At 42.2% G+C, this 24,041-nt stretch overlaps 1 protein-coding gene across 1 annotated transcript in view; it reads right to left on the minus strand.

Annotated features, from left to right (window-relative positions):
* Positions 1-24,041, minus strand: part of STK3 (serine/threonine kinase 3) — a 384,968-nt gene that overhangs the window by 101,646 nt on the left and 259,281 nt on the right. The window contains exon 10 of the mRNA XM_077493089.1: positions 16,740-16,915. Within this exon, the coding sequence (XP_077349215.1) occupies positions 16,740-16,915 (176 nt within the window). The remainder of the gene's footprint in view (positions 1-16,739; positions 16,916-24,041) is intronic.

Below are 24,041 nucleotides of genomic sequence, written 5' to 3' on the forward strand. Positions count from 1 at the left end.
CTGGGAAGAAAGCCCCGTTGTACAGGTACATTACAGTGCCTGTAAAATCCGCCCCATGTATATGTACTGCGGCACATCAGCAAGTCCTTAAAACATGGCGTCTATTTACACTGAGCTTTACACATATATTGTACATTAACAATAAACAACTAGACTTGCTGGTTAGAAGCTGAATGGTTATGGTGGCAGCTAGCTGCCATAACCCCAGTATCGCCATGTTCAGCCCGTGGTCTGGTACAAGATGGTGGTCTCAGCAGCGGATTCGCCGCAAGATCACTTATCAGCGGCAGAAGAGGGACTCCTCCTCCCCCCGCGATCCAGTGCCCTCTGCAGCTTACCGGAGCCGTCGGCAGCGTCGGAGGCAATTGGATCCTTCCCGTGGCTGTGCATGGAGACAAGCGAGGGGAAGATGGCCCCCACCCGTCTCCATGACACTGCAGGGCGGAAGCTACGTCAAAACGTCACTTCTGCCCATAGCTCTTAAAGGGACAATTTTTTTTTATTGCATTTTAGTGTAAATATGAGATCTGAGGTCTTTTTGACCCCGGATCTCATATTTAAGAGGTCCTGTAATTTTTTTTCTATTACAAGGGATGTTTACATTCCTTGTAAAAGAAACAAAAGTAATAATTATTTTTTTTTAAACTGTAAAAATAAAAAATACAAAGTAAAATAAATAAGAAAAAAATAAAATTTTTAAACTCATACGTGAGTAGCGCCCGCATATGAAAACAGTGTTCAAACCACACGTGAGGTATTGTCGCGATCGATAGAGGGAGCGCAATAATTCTAGTCCTAGACTCCCTCTGTAACGCAAAACATGCCACCTGTAGAATTTTTTAAATGTCGCCTATGGTGATTTTTAAGGGTAAAAGATTGTCGCCATGCTATTTTGAAGCGTGACATGTTGGGTATCAATTTACTCGGCGTAATATTATCTTTCACACTATAAACGTGGCTAACTTTACTGTTTTCTTATTTTTTAATTTAAAAAAAGTGTATTTTTTTCAAAATACAGTGCACTTATAAGACCGCTGCGCAAATATGGTGTGACAGAAAGTATTGCAACAACCGCCATTTTATTCTCTAGGGTGTTAGAAAAAAAAAGTATAATGTTTGGGGGTTCTAAGTAGGTAATTTTCTAAGGGGGGGGGCAGTTTTTAAATTGTAAACACCACATCTAAAAAAAGAGGCCGTTCCTTAAGTGGTTAATAAATCACCGGGGCTGGATGGCTTGCACCCAAGGGTACTTAGGGAACTCAGTCGAGTAATTGCCAGACCATTGTTCCTAATTTTTACTGACAGTCAACTGACTGGAATGGTACCAGCGTATTGGAGAAAAGCCAATGTAGCACCAATATTTAAAAAGGGCCCAAAATACATCCCTGGGAATTACAGACCAGTTAGCCCAACATCAATACTATGCAAGATCTTGGAGGGGATAAGGGACTATATACAAGTCCTTAGTAATGAAAACGGTATCATTAGCAGTAATCAGCATGGACTCATGAAGAATAGTTCTTGCCAAACCAATCTATTAACCTTCTATGGAGGTGGTGAGTTGCCATCTAGATAAAGGAAGGCCCGTAGACGTGGTGTATCTGGATTTTGCAAAAGCATTTGACACAATTCCCCATAAACGTTTACTGTACAAAATAAGGTCCATTGGCATGGACCATAGGGTGAACACATGGATTGAAAACTGGCTACAAGGGCGAGTTCAGAGGGTGGTGATAAATGGAGAATACTCAGAATGGTCAGGGGTGGGTAGTGGGGTCCCACAGGGCTCTGTGCTGGGACCAATCCTATTTAATTTGTTCATAGACGACCTGGAGGATGGGGTAAACAGTTCAATCTCTGTATTTGCGGGCAATACTAAGCCAAGCAGGATAATAACTTCTCCACAGAACGTGGAAACCTTGCAAGAAGATCTGAACAAATTAATGGGGTGGGCAACTACATGGCAAATGAGGTTTCATGTAGAAAAATGTAAAATAATGCATTTGGGTGGCAAAATTAAAAATGCAATCTATAAACTAGGGGGATAACCTCTGGGGGAATCTAGGATGGAAAAGGACCTGGGGGGTCCTAGTAGATGATAGGCTCAGCAAAGGCATGCAATGCCAAGCTGCCTCTAGCAAAGTAAACAGAATATTGGCATGCTTTAAAAAAGGGATTAACTCCAGGGATATAGCGATGATTCTCCCATGCTACAAGACTCTGGTCTGGCCGCTCCTAGCATATACTGTCCAGTTCTGGGCACCAGTCCTCAGGAAGGATATACTGGAAATTGAGCGAGTACAAAGAAGGGCAACAAAGCTAATAAAGGGTCTGGAGGATATTAGTTATGAGGAAAGGTTGCGAGCACTGAACTTATCCTCTCTGGAGAAGAAACGCTTGAGAGGAGATATGATTTCAATTTACAAATACCATACTGGTGACCCCACAATAGGGATAAAACTTTTTTGCAGCAGGGAGTTTAACAAGACACGTGGCCACTCATTAAAATAAGAAAAGAGGTTTAGCCTTAAACTCCGTAGAGGGTCCTTTACTGGCGGTGGTCTTGGGGGGGGGGGGGGGGGCATCGATAGTTTTAAAAAAACTATTAGATAAGCATCTGAATGACCGCAACATACAGGGATATACAATGTAATATGGACATATAATCACACACATAGGTTGGACTTGATGGACTTGTGTCTTGTTTCAGCCTCACCTACTATGTAACTCAGGGGTGTCCAAACTACGGCCCTCCAGCTGTTGCAGAACTACACATCCCATGAGGCATTGTAAAACTCTGACATTCAAAGACACGACTAGGCATGATGGGGATTGTAGTTCCTGAACAACTGGAGGGCCGTAGTTTGGACACCCCTGATGTAACTAGTCTCCTCCAACGAAAAATGCCCGAAGCATGAAAACAGATATAAAAAAAATCTCCAAAAAACACAGTGGAGAACACTTGCTTATGCAATAGTAGTAGTGTGAACCCAGGCTAAAGCTAAATTGCAGGCAAATGTTAAAAAGAAACTGGTTTAATATAGTGACAATTTCTTAATAATGATTGAATGCATTGTAAATATGACTAAGTGCAAGTACCTGAAATCAGCCTTTAATTTAATTCCCCAAATCTTCTACACATCAGGAGGCAGAAAAAGCAGTGTTAGCCAGCCAGTCCCTATTTCATTCATCAAGTACAGGTGCATCTTAAACATTTAAATTATCAAAGAGTTAATTTCAGTAATTCAATTCAAAAGCTGAAAATCATATTATATATATATCAGAAAATTACAATATTGTGAAAAAGTTAAATATTGTAACCTTTGGTCTCAGTCTGCTTCAGTAGGTTACACAATCCTGGGGAAGTCAGCTAACTTGACAATTCAGAAGACAGTCATTGACACCCTCCACAAGGGAGGCAAGTCATAAAAGGTCATTGCTAAATGAAGCTGGCTATTCACAGCATGCTGTATCCAAGCATATTAATGGAAAGTTGAGTGGAAGGAAAAAGTGTGATAGTAAAAGGTGCACAAGCAACAGGGATAACCGCAGCCTTGCAAGGATTGTGAAGCAAAGGCCATTCAAGAATTTGGGGGAGATTCACAAGGAGTGGACTACAGCTGGTGTCAGTGCTTCAAGAGTCACCACACACAGATGTATCCAGGACATGGGCTACAACTGTTTCTTTCCTTGTGTCAAGCCACTTCTGAACCAGAGAACATCTGAAGCGTCTTACCTGGGCTAAGGAGGAAAAGGACTGGACTATTGCTCATTGGTCAAAAGTCCTCTTTTCGGATGAAAGTAAACTTTCTATTTTATTTGGAAATCAAAGTCCCAGAGTCTGGAGGAAGAGTGGAAAGGCACAGAATACAAGTTGCATGGAGGTCCAGTTTGACATTTCTAGTGTCTGTGATAATTTGAATTACCATGTCATCTGCTGGTATTGGGCTACTGTGTTTTATTAAAGCCAAAGTCAGTGCAGCCCTCTACCAGGAAATTCTAGAGCACGTCATGCTTCCCTCTGCTGACCAGCTTCATGGAGATGCTTATTTAATCTTCCAAGCAGGACTTGGCACCTGCCCACACTGCCAAAAGTACCAATACCTATTGTAACGATCATGGTATGACTGTACTTGATTGGCCAGCAAACTCGCCTGACCTAAAGCTCATAGAGAATCTGTGGGGTATTGTCAAGAGGAACATGAGAGACACCAGACCCAACAATGCAGACTACTTGAAGGCCTCTATCAAAGAAACCTGGGCTTCCATAACACCTCAGCCGTGCCACTCCGCATTTATGCAGTAATTCATGCAAAATGACCCCCGACCAAGTATTGAGCGCATACTATACTGTACCATAAGCATACTTTTCAGTAAGCCAACATTTCTGTATTAAAAATCTTTTTTTATTGATCTTATGTAATATTCAAATTTTCTGATACACTGAATTTTGGGTTTTCACAAAATTAAAAGAAAGAAATGCTTGAAACATATTGCTGTAATGAATCTATATAATATATTAGTTTCACTTTTTGAATTGAAATACAAATTAACTTTTTGGTGATATTCAAATTTTTTAAGATGCAACCCTTACTTTGTAAAATAACGCATTCAGTTTGAAATAGAAATGAAAGGCAAAACATTTGTGTATACAGTATGTAAAAAACACACACACACACACACACATATATATATATATATATATATATATTATATTATATATTATATATATATAAAATATCTTTTCTTTCCTTTATTATAAGTGATCATATTCCCTCTGTTCTCAGCTGCATAAGAATCTTAGACAGCTAGGGGAGGAGCTACAGCAGCACATTGGTCTTCCCAGTGAATGACTGTGTGTGTGGGGGGGGGGCAATGTCAGTATAAGTCTCATCATTGGAGGAGAGCAGGCTGGAAGCTAGAAAACTGACCAGGCTGTGCTCTCATGCTTAGCGTGTTCAGTTTTAAGGCCTCATGCACACTGGCTTATTGTAAATGTTGTTTCTCCAGATAGGAGGAAATCAGCGTAAAAAAAGCTACGTTTTTCCAAAAGCATTTAGGCGCTTATTTAACTGGCCAGAATTTGAATTTATTATGGCCAGTTGAAATGAATATATGTTGAAGTGCGAAACGCACCCACTGTAGTGATTAGGCTCATTTAGCTGCATTCAGTGTTTTTTATGCCCAAAAGCTCCTATCCTGAATGTGATTTTTGTTTAGTTATAGTCACCTCTCAGATTGTGAAAAACACACACGTGTTACCCAAAAGTTCTGCTATCTGTAGGCATTTGGTGATATGATCGTGTGTGTGTGTGTGTGTGTGTGTGTGGTGTGGGGTGTGTGTGTGTGTGTGTGTGTGTGTGGGGGGGGGGGGGGGTGTGGTGTGTGTGTGTGTGTGGGGTGTGTGTGTGTGGGGTGTGTGTGTGTGGGGTGTGTGTGTGGGGTGTGTGTGTGGGGTGTGTGTGTGTGTGTGGTGTGGGGTGTGTGGTGTGGGGTGTGTGTGTGGGGTGTGTGTGTGGGGTGTGTGTGTGGGGTGTGTGTGTGGGGTGTGTGTGTGTGGGGTGTGTGTGTGTGGGGTGTGTGTGTGTGGGGTGTGTGTGTGTGGGGTGTGTGTGTGTGGGGTGTGTGTGTGTGGGGTGTGTGTGTGTGGGGTGTGTGTGTGTGGGGTGTGTGTGTGTGGGGTGTGTGTGTGTGTGTGGGGTGTGTGTGTGGGGTGTGTGTGTGGGGTGTGTGTGTGGGGTGTGTGTGTGGGGTGTGGGGTGTGTGTGTGGGGTGTGTGTGTGTGGGGTGTGTGTGTGGGGTGTGTATGTGGGGTGTGTGTGTGGGGTGTGTGTGTGGGGTGTGTGTGTGGGGTGTGTGTGGTGTGTGGGGTGGTAGAGGATCAGAGTTCAGGTTGGCAAACTTTCCACTTCAGGAAGAGCCAAGAGCTAGGTTTTTGAACCCGTAACCTGTAACAAATGACATAAGACAGCATATTTCTATTACAGGAAAAAAGCTCAATAGCTCAAGCAGAGAGTGGGAAGAGCCCCCACAAAAGCCATGAAGTCTATATAGTAAAGGAGGTACAAATTAAAAGTCCACTATAGTGATGGCTGCTGCACTCCTTCACAGGATATTGGATCTCCTCTATACATTGTAAAAACTAAAAGGAAGCAAAGGCGCACACATGTGATGGACGTGAATTTGAATTTATTATGGCCAGTTGAAATGAATATATGTTGAAGTGCGAAACGCACCCACTGTAGTGATTAGGCTCATTTAGCTGCATTCAGTGTTTTTTATGCCCAAAAGCTCCTATCCTGAATGTGATTTTTGTTTAGTTATAGTCACCTCTCAGATTGTGAAAAACACACACGTGTTACCCAAAAGTTCTGCTATCTGTAGGCATTTGGTGATATGATCGTGTGTGTGTGTGTGTGTGTGTGTGTGGTGTGGGGTGTGTGTGTGTGTGTGTGTGTGTGTGTGGGGGGGGGGGGGTGTGGTGTGTGTGTGTGTGTGGGGTGTGTGTGTGTGGGGTGTGTGTGTGTGGGGTGTGTGTGTGGGGTGTGTGTGTGTGTGTGGTGTGGGGTGTGTGGTGTGGGGTGTGTGGTGTGGGGTGTGTGTGTGGGGTGTGTGTGTGGGGTGTGTGTGTGGGGTGTGTGTGTGGGGTGTGTGTGTGTGGGGTGTGTGTGTGTGGGGTGTGTGTGTGTGGGGTGTGTGTGTGTGGGGTGTGTGTGTGTGGGGTGTGTGTGTGTGGGGTGTGTGTGTGTGGGGTGTGTGTGTGTGGGGTGTGTGTGTGTGGGGTGTGTGTGTGTGGGGTGTGTGTGTGTGTGTGGGGTGTGTGTGTGGGGTGTGTGTGTGGGGTGTGTGTGTGGGGTGTGTGTGTGGGGTGTGGGGTGTGTGTGTGGGGTGTGTGTGTGTGGGGTGTGTGTGTGGGGTGTGTATGTGGGGTGTGTGTGTGGGGTGTGTGTGTGGGGTGTGTGTGTGGGGTGTGTGTGGTGTGTGGGGTGGTAGAGGATCAGAGTTCAGGTTGGCAAACTTTCCACTTCAGGAAGAGCCAAGAGCTAGGTTTTTGAACCCGTAACCTGTAACAAATGACATAAGACAGCATATTTCTATTACAGGAAAAAAGCTCAATAGCTCAAGCAGAGAGTGGGAAGAGCCCCCACAAAAGCCATGAAGTCTATATAGTAAAGGAGGTACAAATTAAAAGTCCACTATAGTGATGGCTGCTGCACTCCTTCACAGGATATTGGATCTCCTCTATACATTGTAAAAACTAAAAGGAAGCAAAGGCGCACACATGTGATGGACGTCGGGGCGTGCTGACGTCCGTCATGTCCACACCAGCGCTGGCTTGCGTTCCAGCCTGGTTATGATTTCTCCCTTAGACTTCGCTGCTTCTCTGTCAGCCCAGTGGATTCACACGCAGCCACCCTCCATCACAGGGGACAGCAGCTGTACTCAGTCCATGACTGATCAGCCATGGTTCCATCCTGATGCAGTGGGATATACAGAGTCTACCAAACCACCCCTGGAGTAATGGCCCTCTGGAGCAGATGTACAGATTGTGATTGATGATATGCCCAATGTCTCTCCTGTGAGTGCAATCTTCATTGTTTTTAGTGTTCATTTTATGAATAGATATACTTAGATAGTGGCACCTGTGTTTGCTTTTGTTTTTCTATTATCGTCAATCATTTCAGCCCTGCTTTTACTATCCTTATAAAATCAGGCAACAGGAGACTGTAAACACTCTAAAATTAAAATGGCAAGATTCTACAATAAACTTTGACTATTGGTTCAATTTAATTTCTTCTATCCAGTGAGGAAATGTTTACAATCCTTAAAAAGTTGCAGACATATGGCTAAAACTGTTGCATATACGGATTTGTTCTAAAGAGAACGTTCTAACCCCTATAACTTTTTTTTCATTGCATTGAAGAGATTTCCCTTCACTTCCTATCCCAAAGGAAGCAAGAGGAAATTCCTAAAGTAAGAGAATTCTGGTGATGACCAGGGTCACCAGAAATAGTGTCCCTATGCCAAAAATGTAATAACCATGCACTGGAAATCTCAATCCTCACCAACTAAAGCCTTCTGGCTCACTATTGTTAACCATGCCATCCCATTGTATAATGTGACATATGAAGCCAGAGGATGCCCTAAAATTATTTCAAAGATTTGGGATTCTTGGGTTAGCTTAGATCACACCATACCACCTGCCCCCTGATCTATGGCATGAGGCTGTATCACTGGCTTATGTTAAATGTATGTCTATACCTAGACCCCATAATGGTCGAATCAAGCAGATTAGAAATGTAATTTTCAAGTCGCTTTGTGTTTGTTGACTGGATACCAGACAAATGTTTTCATTAAGATCTGAGTGATGTTTGCTCGCATGTATACCTATATACTTGTTTGTGTATTAAAAAAAAAAAGAGAGAAAAAATAGTGACCTTATCGGAAGACTAGGTACCTGCCCCCCACCCCCCAAAAAAAAACATATTTGCCAAATGTGGCAGAGGAGGGGAGGGCGCTTAAAGCAGAACTTCCCCTTTTGGGTGAAGCTCCACTTTAAAGTATAACTAAAGAAATGGAGAGGGATTAGAATACCTGTCAGTTTTCATTGCTGTCTGTGCCCCCGTCAGGGAGATGCACCCTATTAGCCCTGTTTTACTGTTATCAATGAAAGTTAAAAAAAAAATCCAAAATTTTGGGTTGTCATTAGATAAGTAACTATGCCTCCTTGTTTAGGGAAGCACAGCACTCGCACAGGCATATGCCACAGTTCACTCCATGTGAATGAGGCCTAAGCCCTTGTACACACGGTCGGAGAATCCGTCGGAATGAGTCTTATCGGACCGTGTCGTCGGATAATCCGACTGTGTGTGGTATGCATCGGACTGATTCCGTCGGACCCAATTTTCCAACTTGTTGGAAATATTTTCTGACCAACTGGTTCAATCGGACGTAATCCGATCATGTGTAGAGAATTTTGATCGGACCAAGTGCCACGCATGCTCAGATCAAATTCCTACATCAAAGCTATTGGCTACTAGCCTGAACGTAGTCCAGTCGTAACTAAATTACGTCATCACGTTCTGAATGATCGGATTTTTCGACAACTTAGTCCGACCGTGTGTATGCAACAGTTTTCGGACAAGATCCGACGGACAAAATCCGACGGATTTGGTTGTCGAAATCTCCGACCGTGTGTACAGGGGCTAATAGTGACCAGTCAAGGCACATGGCCAGGAACATCTGTGTGTCCTTGAGTGGATAAATGCAGCCCTCATACTGATGAATGCTATAGTACGCCCCATGTGAACAAGGCCTTAGAGAGTGATCTACCAGTCTATAGTCACCTAAAATGTGGAGCTGCTGCTACAGTAGCTTGAGCCAGTTAATTTAATACCCTCTTGCCCAAAGGCAATCATCCTACAACAGGGAGCATAACAAACGCGCAAGACATGCTGCAGGCATGCAACATAAGTAATTAGGCCACAAATTAAAGACATACCACATGGGTGCTAGGTCTGCTAATAAATATTTATATTACCAGTGGTCTGAACAAAGCTACACAAAACTCAGCGGAGTGGAAAAAGTGATGGTTTGCAATTAAAATTGAATAAACTAAATCTGCAGAAAGAAGAGTTTTTGCTGTTCTTTATTAATCACATACAGCAAGAACATCTCCACATGCTTCGTAACCAGTAGCCCCCATGTTCCACATTCCTCTGGAAGACTGCAGCCCTGTGTGGCAACCTTAGCTTAAGGTCACAACTCCTGTGTTTCTACAGTCAGCCATGTTTCCAATTTATTTCCTCTGCTCATTAGAACACTTAAATATTCTGTCTCGCTTAACAGATGGTTCTTTCAAGTTTTGTTACTATTCCAAAATCTTTAGAGGACTTCAAAATTTGTGTACTTAAAACAGGAAGCTTACTGAAAAAAAAAAAAAAAAAAGATGTGCACATTCGCGTCTAATGCCAAACAATCTGGAAACCATGGCCGCTTGGAAAGTTCCATCAAAGTGACAGAAATCATTACACTGGTGTTGCTGCAATAAACAGATTTCCATTCCACATGGTACTCAGCTTGTGCTGAGCAGGCTGATAGAACGTAGTAAACCTTTTTTTTGTCTTCCTCTGCTGCAGCTATAACGGATTCAATAATTCCAGGGATGGAAATCCCTCAGGTGTATGATAATCTTTACAATTTGATTGTAATGCTGGCCATGCACAGGTCGAATTTCGAAAGAACGTTCTTTTGAAAATGTGTGCGTTTTGTGATCCGATGGTGCCACCCATTGATTTCAAAATTCGACAAACAAAGCCTTCAATTTCACCTTCATCTCCATCTAAGGAGATCATAATCTGCAATCCATGTTTGCATCCTTGCCTGTATGACTCACTGCCGCTGGCGTGTGGTCCACAACTCATGGTAAGAGTACCTACCCCTTCCCCCTGGGTGGTGGAAGCACAGTCCTGGGTGCAGTCTGATTTTGAATATTTGAATATCATCATCTGCAACCTTTTGGGCTATATTAACATCTTTCACTCTACTAAAGATTCCCTTTGGGGATTATTCCCTGAAATCTCATTTGTTTTTAATTAATCACTTGGTCACATTTTGCTTCTGTTTATCCGAACAGTGATGTGTATACATGTGCACTTTAGATATTACCTCATATGCCTGTATTCAGTTGAGCCAGCTGTTAGAGTAATATCTTATCTGTGTTGTTTTGAACTTATCTTTTAAAATTTGCTCCAATTCCCTTTTTCACTTATATTTTAATTACTTTGGTTTTATCACCCTGATAATGTTTACACAATCCTAGGGGTTTATGTACACCTTTCCCTAGGTTTACATCTAGGGCTCATATGCTTTATTAGCGCTACACGTTTTCACTCACATTTGCATACAATTAGTCTTATTGTTGTGTTAGCAGCTTATTCTCACATTGGTGGCGCAGTAATTTATTCACATATTCAATGTTAGAAGAAAACCAGTTAAAGCCTGCAAAAGACTTGAGACTGGGTCGGAGGTTTACCTTCCAGAAGGACAGCGACCCTAAACATACAGCCAGAGCTATAATGTAATGGTTTAGATCAAAGCATATTCATGTGTTAGAATGGCCCAAAGTCCAGACCTAAATCCAGTTGAGAATCTGTGGCAAGACCACTGTTCATAGACGCTCTCCATCCAATCCAACAGAGCTTGAACTATTTGGAAAAGAAGAATGGGCAAAGATTTCACTCTCTAGATGTGCAAAGCTGGTAGAGACATCCCCAAAAAGACTTGCAGCTGTAATTGCAGTGAACGGTGGTTCTACAAAAGTATTGACTCAGGGGGCTGAATACAAATGCACGCCACACTTTTCAGATATTTGTAAAAAAAATTGAAAACCATTTCTTCATTTTCCTTTCACTTCACAATTATGTCCCACTTTGTGTTGGTCCAACACATAAAATTTACATTTACATTTTTGGTTGCAACATTTCAAGGGGTATGAATACCTTTTCAAGGCACTGTATATATTTTTTCCACATTTACCTGGAGGTTTAGGGCTAATTCACTCCGGGACACTGCGTTCCCATCTGGCGCAATTTTGAAGCCCATTCAGGTCAACTTTCAGGGAAACATGGAGAAAGTAGTGCATACACTACTTTTAAAAGCCTTGCTACATCAAACCCCATGCTACTATTCAAACTGGTGCCTGCAAAGGCTATGCATTTGCGATCTGCGTTTGAGAAACAATTAACATTATATTGGCATCCGCAGCAGATCGCATAAGCATTTTTTTTTGTTTTTTTTTAATGCAGTGTGGGAAACTTACATGGAACGTTCCTTTACCGAAACATGCTTTGGTGTGAACTTTAATCTCTTTGCGATCAACAAAACTTACATTTACTGCAGCAGGGCAGCCACTATGAGCTAGATCATGTATCTAATACGTGATCAGTGCCTCCAGGTAGGGGGCACACATGCACCTGCTGTGCTGTGATTTGTTACAGCACAAGACGAGCAGTGGGTGCCAGCCAACGAATGATCTCCGGCACCTGCTGATCGGCTCCATTATTCAGGGAAGTGTGCTTTTAACATTGACAAGCATTCTTACTTTTTTTTTTATAGTAGGGGGGAAAAAAAACTGCAAGATCGCTTAGTAAAAGCAGAACATAACACACAGTAAACATTGTTAGGCACACATTTAACCCCTTGATTGCCCCTGGATTTTTTCTTTCAAAATTATTTTATTTTTAAAAAGGTATACAGTACAATTTATTGAAATTCATTACATATTGTTAATAATAAATCCTGGAGGATGACAGCTTGAGGTACAAGCATGTATCATATAATCAGATAATGATACAATAAAACATCTTGAAATGTGGCCTCAGTATTTCAAGTAACCATTCTAACACATATAAACTTGGCCATCCCAGAGAAGTCCCACCTAATCGGCCATCTGTGAGATGAAGACACTCCTGGCCCCCCCGGCACCCCTAATGGGTTCAGACTATTTAGCTATTTAGATGAGACTCAAGGCTAACTTGTCTATTATTTCTATTTAAGAAAATGTTAGAAGGGAATTAGAATTCCTTAACGTCATCTCCAGGTTGCCCCATAACAGGGGATAAAAAAAAAGGGGAGGGGAGAAAGAGATGAAAATAAAGAAGGAAAGTGGGATGGAATAGGCGTGTGTGCCCAACCTAGAGTTGTGTAGGGGGGAGGAACAGATGGAACAACATGAATAAGAAATGCCTACAAACATAGCCCATGGTTCCCAGATTGATTTGAACTTCTCGCCCCTGGATTTTAACCCCCTTCCCAGCCAGTGTCATTAAAACAGTGACTGTATTAGTGTCACTATTGATGTCAGTGTAAGTTATGCGGCTTACTCACGACCGGACTTTCCGGTAGACTAGGTCCGACGGAATCAGTCCGTCAGACATTCGAATCCTGTGTGGGCTAATCCGATCGTTTAAAAAAAAAAGATGGAGCTAGAAATAGAACATGTTTCAAATCTGTCCGACGGACTCAATTCCTATCGGGAAAACCGTTAGTCTGTATGCTGGTCCAACGGACCAAATACGACGCAAGGGAAGCTATTGGCTACTGGCTACTGAACTTCCTTTTTTAGTCCCGCCTTACGTCATCACGTTCAAAACGAGCGGACTTTTGAACGGACTTAGTCCGTTTGTGTGTGGGCAAGTCTGTTCGTTCGGGATCTGTTGAACTCCGCCGAAAGTCCATCGGGAAGACCGTCGGACCTTTTCTGCCGAAAAGTCCGGCTGTGTGTACGGGGGCATTAGTATACCCCCAGCCAGAGTCAGATAGTGTCAGACTGCCCATCATGCTATCACAGTCCCACTATAAGTCGCTGATCACCACCATTACCAGTTTAAAAAATAAATAATTCCAGTATTTATACCAGACAATATACTTTCACACAAACCAAATAATATACACTTACTGGGATTTTTTTTTATCAAAGACATGTAGCAGAATACATTGCGACCTAAATTTATGAAAATTTTTTATTTTATAAAATTTGAATTCGATATATTTTATAGCAGAAAGTAAAAAATAGTATACATTATATATATATATATATATATTAATATCCCCCCTCCCTCCCAAATTTTGCATCTTTTTTCATTTAAAATAAAAAACCCAGTGGTAATCAAATACCACCAAAGGGAAGCTCTAACTGTGTGAAAAAAACACAGATGCATGACCGCGCAAATGGCAGTTAAAGAAGCACAGTGCTGAATAGCAAGAAAATCTGGTTATGGGGGCAAAATCTGGGTGGGGTGATGGGGTAAGTGGTTAAGAGGAAGACTTTAAATGTCAAAACACAATAGGACTAGATCTGGATTTTGCCAAGCAGCGCTGAAAGGAATATCTTGAATTACATTTAAAGTTTCACTACATTATCAGTCACTGACCTGGAGCAACTATAACATAATATAACAAAACCAATGGCAGCCTACATAGCCCTGGAACATAAAATCGTTTCAGGCTGAGATCAGGAGGCAAGGGATGTAATACAAACAGCAACTCAAGAAAGAAAACAAAAAAACAAAAAAATAACAGCAGCCGTATACACTTAAAAATGAAAAAAAAAAAAAAAAAGACGAACCAACACTTAAATTTACAGAAAATATTGCAATAACTTAAAAAAATGCTGTCGTTTTTGATCTAAAGTAGTTTTGAGATAAGATGGTAGATTATCAGGAAGCGTCAATGTAAGTTTGTAATTCTCTCGGTTACGCAAAATTCTTATAAATGTTTCACAGACAGTATGGCAGCAGTTTAAAATATTCATACATTTTTAAAAAAAAGTTGACAATTTAAAATGCAAACTGTCTTTCTCATCAACAAAACGATCTGCACTTACAGATGTTCTTATTCAGGATGCTAGGAATCTACCCGCAGTCCACGATTTTATGAAAGTATCAGCTGCTTTACATATGTAAGAGCTAGAAGACGGCCTGGGCGATAATATGCATGACTGAGCATTTGTAAAGGATGGTGTTTTGTTTAAAGTACATCTCAGTCAAACAAACTACACGTTCGAAAAAGAGAGAGCCAAAAGGCCCAACTCCAGCCAAAATGTTTCTCTTTTCTTTTGGATATATCTGGGAACAGATAATATTTCTGCCAAGCTTTTATTTTTGACTAAGTCCCCATTGTAGACATTACCCAACACTTACTGTCCTGGACAGCAAGAAAAACCTGACAGAGGAGCTAACTCTTTCCCATGCCATCCAGAACTAAATTAAAGATTTTGGCTAGAGTGGAGCTTTAAGTGCAGTAATCCACACAGACCAATCAGAATCCATATCGGACAGTACAGGAGGGATTAGAATTGGATGCTCTGGGCTAATGCACTTATGAATAAGCCCTTAAAGTGGAACCTTGCCCTCTAAGTTTTGGCACTGGTATGTTTTTTTTTTTTGGGGGGGGGGGGGGGCGCGTTGGGCGAGTACCTGGTTTAGACAGGTACACATTCCCACTTGGATCACCGTGGCAGTCCAAGCGGAAGTTGAGGACCACCACCCCCTCCTTTCCTCATAGCCTTCTGGAAGACGTCACACGTCCCAGAAAGCGGAGACCATTCACAAAGTGCAGAGCGGCTTGATCAGTGGGAAGCACATTTGGGAAGCACACCCGAGGCTCGCTCCTGCTGTGATCGCACACATGATGTCCACCGACACCTGCCGATGATCGAGGAGAGAGGTGATTAAATACCACCAAAATAGGTCCTAATTGAGGGGGGAAAATGAAATTTTATTTGGGTACAGTGTCGCAATACCGCGCAATTGTCAGTTAAAATAAGGCAGTGCGTCATCTCAAAAAATGGCCTTGTCATGAAGAGGGGGCAAATCTTCCTGCGGTCAAGTGGTTAAAGTAGTAGTAAAGTCTAAATTTTGAATTGTCCTACAGATAAGGCAGTAAAAATTCTTACCTGTAGGAGCCTTTAAAACAGCTTCAACTTGCACCACTTAGTAGATAAGACCAGCTTAAACCAATTACAAAAAGTTGGCACATGCACGAAATATTGAATGTGCCATAGATTCAGAGAGCACCGTGGCACTATGAAAGCTTCTGTGCGCATGCACAGGACTGATTTCATTGTGTCCTGGCCATTCAAATGGCCAGAGAGCATGAACCCAGAAGGAAGACCTGGAAACTATGGAAACGTCCAGAGCTACGACATCGTGCCGCTGTAGTCCTCCGTTTGCAAGGCAAGTCTGCCATAATAAACTAGTATGCAGTTCATGCTAGCGCGCTGCTGTATTAACCTGTATTTTTTTTTTTTTTTTTTTTACAACCACTTTAAACAATTACAAAAAATAATTAAAAGCCCTTAAGGCTTCAGGCCAGTGAAAGAGTAGCAGCACACTGATTAGGTTATCCCTCTTCTCTCTCCTATTAGAATAATCCTTCTCTGCAGAAGTACATGCGCCTGATTGGCTACCAATAGTTAGAAGAGCATGATAAGTCAAATGCAACATCATTAAAAATAAAATACATTATTATATAAAATACATCTCTACAGCTTAACTTTTTTTTTCCAAGACCCCTTTCATACCAAGGGCGTTTTGCAGGCGCTATAGAGTTAGAAATAGCACCTGCAATCCGCCCTCAAACTGCTGCACCATTGTCTCCAGTGTGAAAGCCAGAGGGCTTTCACACCGGAGCGGTGCGCTGGCAGGACATCAGGAAAAGTCCTGCCAGCAGCTTCTTTGGAGCAGTGAAGGAGCGGTGTGTTTACTGCTCCTCCACCGCTGCTCCCCATTGAAATCAATGGGGCAGCACTGCAATACCGCCGGCAAAATGCTGCTAATGCGGCGTATTGCGGGCGGTTTTAACCCTTTCTCGGCCGTAAAAGCGCCCCGCTAGCGGCCGAAATGCGCTGCAAATCCGACGGTAAAACACGCTAAAAATAGCGGCGTTTTACCGCCGGCGCTATGGGCCCGCTGGCTTTGGCCCGTGTGAAATGGATCTACAACAAAAGCCTTTCTATACTGCTGGAAAAAAATTTCCCTTTTCAAACACAGTCCTTTGCCCTTCATAGTTTTACTTCAACTCACCTGGTAAATATTACCTAAACAATCCATGGTAGGAAAAATCCACTTGGGAGCTACAAGCAACCCAGAACAGAACAAAACCCAATGCTTTTCTATAATACATTTCCTTAGAAAAGGAATGCTAGAATGAAGAATGAAAGGAATGCAAATACTTACAAAGTCAAAGTCACCATCTGGAGGAACCTTCCAGTTGTCGGGGAACACATTCTTGGATATAAGGAACTGGTCATGGACATTCTGGTTATGATTCTCATGGGGCTTATTTTTGGAATCTTGTTTATCAAAGTAATCCATAAATGACGGTCGCGGCACTTGAGGAGAAGTTGCATTTCCTTAAAAATAAAAGAAATACATGTATATCAGCTTGGCAAGACAAAATACACAAAAGATAAAGAATATTAATCATACTTTAATGAACCAAAGGTTTAATTAGAGTGATTTCAGCGAAAAGTGAAGGGATTACAGTGATTCGGGATTTTGCTCAGTATGCCTTAGAAAGTTAGTGGTAGTCCTCTAAAGAATAGGCACACGCTTCTCTACTGAGAGGGTCAGTAAGAAGGCAATGGGGGTATGGTACCTGAAGCCTGTGCAGTGTAATTTGCCTCCTCTCTCTCTGCCTGCATCTCAGATCATTTTCACATTTTCAAAGCATGTTTTATCATTACTGGAGGCTGAGAGAAACTTCTTGTATTGCCATTTTAAAATTTCATTTACTGCAAGAGGCAACAAAGAGGGTGTTCCAGCATCACCCGGAAGTACACTTGTGCTCATAAGTTTACACACCCTGGCAGAATTTATGATTTCTTGGCCATTTTTCAGACAATACGAATAACACAAAAACATTTCTTTCACTCATGGTTACTGATTGACTGAAGCCATTTATTATCAATCAACTGTGTTTACCCTTTTAAAATCATAATGACAACAGAAACTACCCAAATGACCCTGATAAAAAGTTTACATACCCTGGTGACCTGATAACATGCACACAAGTTGACACAAAAGGATTTGAATGGCTATTAAAGATAACCATCCTCACCTGTTTGCTTGTAATTAGTGTCTGTGTATAAAAGGTTCATCCATCTTTCATCCAGTGCTGCACTGAATTTTCTGGATTCTAGGGCTGAAACAACTAATCGATTAATCGACAACTAATCAATTATGAAATTAATCGATTACTATTTTCATAATCGATTAATCGGCCAGTCACATAATGGGGTTAAAAAAATAATAATTAGCCCTTTATAGTACAAAAAGAGAAAATCACTACTGTAAATATTACTTTCACTGTTCTACAGTAAAAAAATGAACCCCTTACAGTAGTGATTATCTACTTTTTTTTCTACTATAAAGGGCTAATTTTAGTTTTTTTAACCTCATTATGTTACTAAACATCTTAGATCTGGTTCATATCTATGCGTTTTATAGTGCTTTTTGCAGAAATGCACTACAGTTTATTTACATGGTTTCCTATGGGACACGTTCACATCTGAAAGGGTCAGAGACTTTTAACACAAAATCCTACTCAGGCTAGCTGACATTTAAAGTGTTACTAATCCCAGAACAATCCATTCACTATATCTAGTCTCCTACAGTACACAGAAGATGGAAATGCAATTACTTTAGTAAATATGCAAAGAATTAGTGTTTGTGGGAAGGAGTGTAACTATATTGAAAACACGTGAACACAGGGGTATCATCCCGTATATAGTAGCAGAGAGGAAGAATGGGTGTTGGGACTTTAGATATACCTCTGTGTGCACAACAACATAGAAACAGATAATAATAACATACAATACGTCTAAAAGAATTTTGTCTTTATTTTACACACTATTAAAAGCATATGTTGCTACCAATACATTACAAACAAGTCTGTGCATAAGGTCTGCTAGAAGGGTCAACGTGTTTCACGGATCATCTGCTTTGTCAGGACCAGTAGAGTTAGACACATTGAGATTCATAAATCAAACAATTTAAAAACAAGTCTAACACAAATACAAAGAAAATCATACATCATATGAAAACATACTGGAGTGTTGGTACAGGCGAGAATATAGCATTTTATCCACAATTGGTTATTCTTTCCATTCCTCATGAAAAAATTGTATCTAATATTACATATTAATTCATCCCTTTGGGAAGCAACAATCACACTTACCCAAAATGAATGTAAATAAAAAAAATTGTGAACATAAAATGCTAAATATCCTTTCTCATCAGCAGTATATAGCAGTCTTGTGACTTGTTAAAGTGGTGTTACGCCCCAAAAAAAGAAAAGAAATTAAAAGCCAGCAGCTACTGGCTTTTAACGTACCTGTCCTGGAGTCCAGCGATGTCGGCATCACAGCTGATCTTTCCATCAGCTGTCGGGTGTTGCCGTCGTCATTGCGGATAAGGGAGCCCAGCAGTGTAGCCTTACAGCTTCATGCCGGGAACCCTACTGCGCATGTGCAAGGTCCCACTCCGCTCTCCTACTGGCCCGGTGACAGGGAGAGGAGGAGGGGGGGGCCCGCGGTGATGTCATGGGCCGCGGCCCGGACTCCTTGAAGTCGGAACAGGATACCTGTCAAAGACAGGTATCCTGTCCCCCACCCCACCAAAAGGTGCCAATTGTGGCACCGGGGGGGGGGGGGGGAGACAAATGAACGGAAGTTCCACTTTCAGGTGGAAATCCGCTTTAAAGCTTGTAGGAGGAGTTTTCTCCCCTGATTGTCCTATGAGGCTGCAGGACCCCTGACCCTCTGTCTGGACATTGCGGATTGGCCCTGTGCCAATCGCATGCACCCTCAAGGAAAAATAAAAAAAATTTCTAGCAACACACACAAAACTGAGCAGAGTGTCCCCAAGGCTCTGTACCGTAAGTAAATGGATTGGGGACAGTGGAAGGTGGTGAGGATCAGATTAGACAGGATCAAAAAGCCTATTTATGCAATGCAGGGGATTAACCCCTTAGGTTCCACAGAGAATATAACAAGCATGCTTTACTATACAGATCGATTTTACTGTTGTAGGTTTAGTAACACTAAGTTTCATTGTCTCAGAACACCGTGATCTTAAAAAGCACTAAACTTCAAAAACTTACTTCCCCCCAGATAGGAAAGTTGAATCCCATATCCCTCAAATGATGATAAAGCTTCTTCTCCAAAGTGAAAAAGGTCTTTTCTGTTCATATAAAAAACTGTAAATTAGATAATTTTATATTTGTAGAATTGCTTATAAAGGCTTATTGGTCGTGACTCATATCATTAGTCCACTTCAGGACACGTGTACTCCTGGACCAGAGCAATTTTAACACTTTTCTTTTTTTACTTCAAAACAAAGCCTGAGTTTACAGATGGATTACTACAGATTTATCATATATCCAGAGAACATATATAATTCTTTATATTCCAGACAACTGGTAAATGCATTCTAGTGATAACTTTATTGGAATCTCTGTAACCATACTAAAAAGGTTGTAATATAATAATCATTAAGGACAGGGGGAATTTAGTGCCCAGTAGCATTTTTCTTTTTTGCTATTTGATCGATAAGCGAGGGATGGGTGAAGTAGGAGAGGGAAAGGGCAGTGAAGAGAGGGAGACCTCTATGGAAGGAAGGACAAGCAAGAAGGAATGGAAAGGAGGAAGGACAGGAAAAAAAATGGTGGGGTTGAATGAGGATTTAGTCAAAGCCCCAGCAGTTTACACTTAGTAAACAAATTCTTGCAATGTTTAAAAGTGGTTGAAAACCCTTACAAATACCCAAGGAAGTGACTGGCCTCAGGTGATACACACAGATGAAACAAATCCTACATAAGTTGTACCTATTTACGCCCACTCATGCCCCCCTAGCACATAGCTTGCAGTGGGGGCACATGGATAAAAGGAGGAGTAGATGGCGCTGGTGGGGGAACCCAGAGGAGGCAGTAAGGGGCTGCTCTGCAAAATATCCTTACAAGTCTGTGATCTGCAGTAACTGCTACAATGGTGTAGCTCTGACAGTTCAATGTAAGAAATCGATACAGCAATCAATGAAGAAGCTTGAAGAAATTGCATTAATAACTCCTGCTTGATACTGGAGACTTTAGCCTTGGCCATCAAACAGTTCCATAAGGAACATAGCAGGGGGAAGTAGATATCGGTGTATAAATGTTTTGAAGCCTAAATTAAAGCGGAGGTCCACCCTAAAATGGACCTCCGCTCATCGGAATCCCCCCCCCCTCCGGCGCCACAATCGGCACCTTTCAGGGGGGAGGGGGGTGCAGTTACCTGGATAATCCAGGTAACTGCACCCACTTCCGGGCTAGCGCTCTGCGGAACGAGCGTAGGTTACGCCTCCGTTCCGCAAGCGCCCGCCCCCTTCAGCAAGTGCCCCGCTGCCTGCTGGGAAACACACAGCTCCCAGAGGCAGCGGGGACCGACAGGATTGCGCCGCGCGGCTCGCGCATGCGCAGTAGGGAACCGGGAAATGAAGCCGAAAGGCTCCATTTCCTGATTCCCATACCCAAGATGGCGGCGGGACCCGGCAGCCGAGCGAGCGATCGGCTTCGGGTGCCGACATCGCGGGCGCGCTGGACAGGTAAGTGTCACTATTTAAAAGTCAGCAGCTGCAGTATTTGTAGCTGCTGGCTTTTAAAAAAAAAAAAAAAAAACGCGGAGTCCCGGTGGACTCCCGCTTTAAGTCCTACAGGAGGTTAATATAAGTGAATAATATGGGTATTATTGGTACTCGTGTTTCCTTCCACAACCTTAAGACCTGCTGGTAGGTTAGTTAACTCCTGTCTAAATTAGCCCTAAAATGTGTGCGTAGCAATGTGTTATAGGGACCTTAGGATTTCAGGCTTCTTGAGGGTAGGGACTGATGAAAATGTAAAATATGTATAGTAATATGAAAATTGTTGGTGTCATATAAAATACCTGTAATAAACAAAAGCATCTTTGTAAAATTACTTATTTTTCAGATGTACAGTTTTAGTATGAGTAATGCAGCTTTTGTTTTGCTATCCACAAAAACCCACGTTGGGTTGCTTGGTGTGAATTGCCTACAGGCACTTGCCAGCTCCCAAGAATATGTAATATTATAAAGCATAAATGATCCTAAATTATCTATAGGTCTATGGATTGTAACAGCCCGCATAACACTGAGAAACAAAGGGAGCGTGACCGCCTGTTTCCATTATTCCAGGGAATGTTACATGAATGAATGACTGATATCAGAAACTGCCTCTTTCTCACGTGTAAAACAGCTTATAGAAATGGCTTCCAAAGTAATTACCTTCCAGTTAAAATGATTGCATTATATCACAAATAAAGCATCTTACTCCACGTTAATATTACTTCAATACTTTCTCAAGCTTGGCTCAGATGCCCCTAGAAAACCCTTTTCAGTAAAATTTCAGCTCCTCTCATCTTCTGAAGCCCCCGGAAAAAAAACATGGCAGAAGAACAACATTAAAAAAAAAAAAAAAATGTCTAGTGGAAAAGCTTTCTGATACACAAGGAAAACAGACTAGTAACTGTTTGTGATTAGAGTTACAATTAGCTTGTCCTCAGAATGCACAAAACTTGCCAGATTTTCCTCATATAAGATCTTTACGCAAAGGATAACTTATAAAGATATAACTGTTATTTTACCAACTCAATGAAAGCAACCTGATTTTATACTTTTTATTCTTAACAGAGATGTTATAGGTTTAGTGCATCCTAAAATGATTTTTTATTATTTTATTTTATAATAAAGGACTTGTCCCAAGTTGTCTTTTTTTTTTTACATTTTGACACTTTTTTTGTGAAATAGTACGGGTACAACGTACCGATACCATTTCAAACGGGGGGGGGGGGGGGGGGGATCTGGGGGTCCCCTTGTTAGCGGGGGCTTCCAGATTCTGATAAGCCCCCCACCCGCAGACGCCCACAACCACTGGGCAAGGGTTGTGGGGAAGAGGCCCTTGTCCTCATCAACATGGGGACAAGGTGCTTTGGGGGGCTACTCCAAAGCACCCTCCTCATGTTGAGGGCATGTGGCCTGGTATGGTTCAGGAGGGGGGGCGCTCTCTTCACTCCATCTTTTACTGCGGCCTGCCAGGTTGCGTGCTTGGATAAGGGTCTTGTATGGATTTTGGGGGGACCCCCACACCATTTTTAAAAAAATTGGGGCGTGGGGTTCCCCTTAAAATCCATACCAGACCTGAAGGGCCTGATATGGAATTTGGGGGGACCCCCATGAATTTTTTTTTACATTTTGGTTCGGGGTTTCCCTTAATATTCATACCAGACCCAAAGGGCCTGGTAATGCACTGGGGGGGGGGATCCAATGCCGTTATTTTCAATGACATTTATCTGTATTGCCGGGACCTGACAATTCACTATAGCCGCTAGTACTTTCAAATTACTTTGTTTCCTTTAGAAATGTCATTTTGTGCAGGGACTGTTCTAAACATGGGTAAAATGTGCCACTTTACAAGCATTCTATAGACACCCCCCACGTATGAAATTTAAAGGAATATTTCACTTTAAGCATTATTAATATCACTGCTCCCAGAAAAAAACGGAGAGAAGAATCCTAATCTCTCTTGTATTCACCGACCGACACAGCTCCTCTCAGCCATTGGGACGTCCCCAAGCAGTGCCAAAACGAGGGTTGGGAAAAACAGCATAAACACTTCATCCACTGTGGCAAGTGGAAACAAGAAAAACTTTACCCACAAAAAAGAACAGTGCGTGGAGAAATCCACCACAAAATCAGGGTACCCTCAACAGGAGTGACTACCCACAACCACACATAAAACTGCGGAATGTAAAGCAACAGTGCATTAACTTAAAGGTACTGTGTTTTTAATCGAAAAAAAAAAAGGTAAAATATTGAACATTCAATTGCAACTATACAGCCGTCTGCAAACTTTGCGGCCAAAAACAGGCATCAGCCGATGCACTGACGTCTACCTTTTAGAACTTGGTAAACGTGTAGACAGATGACCAGGTCGCCACCCTACACACCTGAGCGATAGACGCTTTGTTTCGGAAAGCCCAAGACATTCCGATTGCCCTTGTAGAGTGGGCCGTAACCGGAAAGAGGGGTACCTGCCCCTTTAAGGGGTATGCTTGTACTACAATCTGTCTGATCCCTCTGGAAATGGTGGCTGATGAAACCGCCATGCCTTTCTTGGAACCAGCTATTGAAACAAACAGCGCCTCTGACTTCCGAAAGGGAGCAGTGGTAGACAAATACACTTTTAGAGCCCGAACTACGCCCAAAGTGTGAAAGGCCACCTCCTTAGGGTGTTTTTGTCCTAGGACAGAGAGATGGTAACACCATGTCCTCATTAATGTGAAAAGCCGCGACCACCTTTGGTAAAAAGGAGGGTTGTAAATGCAACACCACCTTATCCTTATGGATAACCAGATAAGGCGACTTGCAAGACAAGGTCACCAGTTCCGAGACCCTCCTGGATGATGTGATGGCCACTAGAAAGACCAC

Source organism: Lithobates pipiens, unplaced genomic scaffold, assembly GCF_037356315.1.
Source record: "Lithobates pipiens isolate NorthernLeopardFrog02 unplaced genomic scaffold, aLitPip1_a1.2 Scaffold_19, whole genome shotgun sequence".
Taxonomy (NCBI): Eukaryota; Metazoa; Chordata; class Amphibia; order Anura; family Ranidae; genus Lithobates; species Lithobates pipiens.